We start from the raw sequence: 2,562 nt of genomic DNA, 5'->3' as shown, positions 1-2,562 counted from the left end.
ATGAAGAAGCAGAAGAACAAGAAGAGAACCTTGAAGCAAGTGGAGACTATAAATATTCCGGAAGAGATAGTTTGATTTTTTTGACTGATGCCTCCAAGGCTATGTTTGAATCTCAGAGTGAAGATGAGTTGACACCTTTTGACATGAGCATCCAGTGTATCCAAAGTGTGTACATCAGTAAGATCATAATCAGTGATCGAGATCTCCTGGCTCTGGTGTTCTATGGTACCGAGAAAGATAAAAATTCAGTGAATTTTAAAAATATTTACGTCTTACAGGAGCTGGATAATCCAGGTGCAAAACAAATTCTAGAGCTTGACCAGTTTAAGGGGCAGCAGGGACAAAAACATTTCCAAGATCTGATGGGCCACAGATCTGACTACTCACTCAGTGAAGTGCTGTGGGTCTGTGCCAACCTCTTTAGTGATGTCCAATTCAAGATGAGTCATAAGGGGATCATGCTGTTCACCAATGAAGATAACCCCCATGGCAATGACAGTGCCAAAGCCAGCCGGGCCAGGACCAAAGCTGGTAATCTCCGAGATACAGGCATCTTCCTTGACTTGATGCACCTGAAGAAACCTGGGGGCTTTGACATATCCTTGTTCTACAGAGATATCATCAGCATAGCAGAGGATGAGGACCTCAGGGTTCACTTTGAGGAATCCAGCAAGCTAGAAGACCTGTTGTGGAAGGTTCGTGCCAAGGAGACCAGGAAGCGAGCACTCAGTAGGTTAAAGCTGAAGCTCAACAAAGATATAGTGATCTCTGTGGGCATTTATAATCTGGTCCAGAAGGCTCTCAACCCTCCTCCAATAAAGCTCTATCGGGAAACCAATGAACCAGTGAAAGCCAAGACTCAGACCTTTAATAGGGCTATAGGTGGTTTGCTTCTGCCTAGCAATACCAAGAGGTCTCAGATCTATGGGAGTCATCAGATTATACTGGAGAAAGAGGAAACAGAAGAGCTGAAATGGTTTGATGATCCAGGTTTGACATTCATGGGTTTCAAGCCATTGGTACTGCTGAAGAAACACCATTACCTGAGGCCCTCCCTGTTCGTGTACCCAGAGGAGTCGTGGGTGATTGGGAGCTCAACCCTGCTCAGTGCTCTGCTCATCAAGTGTCTGGAGAAGGAGGTTGCAGCATTGTGCAGATACACACCCCACAGGAACATCCCCCCTTATTTTGTGGCTTAGGAAGAAGAGTTGGATGACCAGAAAAATCAGGTGACTCCTCCAGGCTTCCAGCTGGCCTTTTTACCCTTTGCTGATGATAAAAGGAAGATGCCCTTTACTGAAAATATCATGGCAACTCCAGAGCAGGTAGACAAGATGAAGGCTATCGTTGAGAAGCTTCGCTTCACATACAGAAGTGACAGCTTTGAGAACCCCGTGCTGCAGCCACATTTCAGGAACCTGGAGGCCTTGGCCTTGGATTTGATGGAGCTGGAACAAGCAGTGGACCTGACATTGCCCAAGGTTGAAGCAATGAATAAAAGACTGGGCTCCTTGGTGGATGAGTTTAAGGAGCTTGTTTACCCACCAGATTACAATCCTGAAGGGAAAGTTACTAAGAGAAAACAAGATAATGAGGGTTCTGGAAGCAAAAGGCCCAAGGTGGAGTATTCAGAAGAGGAACTGAAGACCCACATCAGCAAGGGCACGCTGGGCAAGTTCATTGTGCCCATGCTGAAAGAGGCCTGCCGGGCTTAAGGGCTGAAGAGTGGGCTGAAGAAGCAGGAGCTGCTGGAAGCCTTCACCAAGCACTTCCAGGACTGACCAGATGCCACGCATCCAGCTACACTTCCACAGTGTGGCCACGCTGCTTGGCCTTGTCCTTAGCCAGTTAAAATGTGTTTCTCGTGAGCTAGGAAGAGTCTACCCGACATAAGTTGAGGGATTTATGTTTTTGAGGCTTTCTGTTGCCATGGCGGTGGTGTAGTCCTCCCACTTTGCTGTTCCTTATTTTACTGCCTGAATAAAGAGCCCTAAGTTTGTGCTATAAAAAAAAAGAAAGAAAAAAAGAGAAAATGTTATGTTAGTCTGGGCGCAGTAGTTCATACCTATAATCCCAGCACTTTGGGAGGCCAAGGCAGGTGGATCACCTGAGGTCAGGAGACCAGCCTGGCCAACTTGGTGAAACTCCGTCTTGGCTAAAACTACAAAGTTAGCTGGGCGTGGTGGAGTGGGCCTATAGTCCCAGCTACTCAGGAGGCTGAGGCAGGAGATTTGCTTGAACCCAGGAGGTGGAGGTTGCAGTGAGCCAAGATCATGCCACTGCACTCCAGCCTGGGCAACAGAGCAACTCAAGAAAAAAGAAAGAAAGAAAATGTTATGTTAAATTTCATGTATATATATGTAGGGATGTGTGTGTGTGTATATATAATATATATTTGTGTGTCTATATATATATATAAAGTTGACTGTAAAACAACCTCAGGCAGGCCCTTCAGGAGGTATTCCCAAAGAAGGCATTGTTGTAGGGGATGATAGCTCCATGTGTTATTGCCCCTGTAGATCTCCCAGTGGCACAAGATATGGAGGTGAAAGACAGTGATAT

At 46.1% G+C, this 2,562-nt stretch overlaps 1 protein-coding gene across 1 annotated transcript in view; it reads left to right on the top strand.

The window, feature by feature from the left end:
- Positions 1-1,781, top strand: part of LOC105523135 (X-ray repair cross-complementing protein 6-like) — a 1,963-nt gene extending 182 nt beyond the window's left edge. The window contains 1 exon segment of the mRNA XM_011957894.1: positions 13-1,781. Coding sequence (XP_011813284.1) covers positions 13-1,781 — 1,769 coding nt within the window.
- Positions 1,782-2,562: the final 781 nt, after the last annotated feature.

The sequence above is a fragment of the Colobus angolensis genome, unplaced genomic scaffold, assembly GCF_000951035.1.
Source record: "Colobus angolensis palliatus isolate OR3802 unplaced genomic scaffold, Cang.pa_1.0 Scaffold451, whole genome shotgun sequence".
Classification (NCBI taxonomy): Eukaryota; Metazoa; Chordata; class Mammalia; order Primates; family Cercopithecidae; genus Colobus; species Colobus angolensis.
The sequence above is the reverse complement of the archived record's forward strand: the minus strand, read 5'-3'. Positions and strand labels throughout refer to the sequence as shown.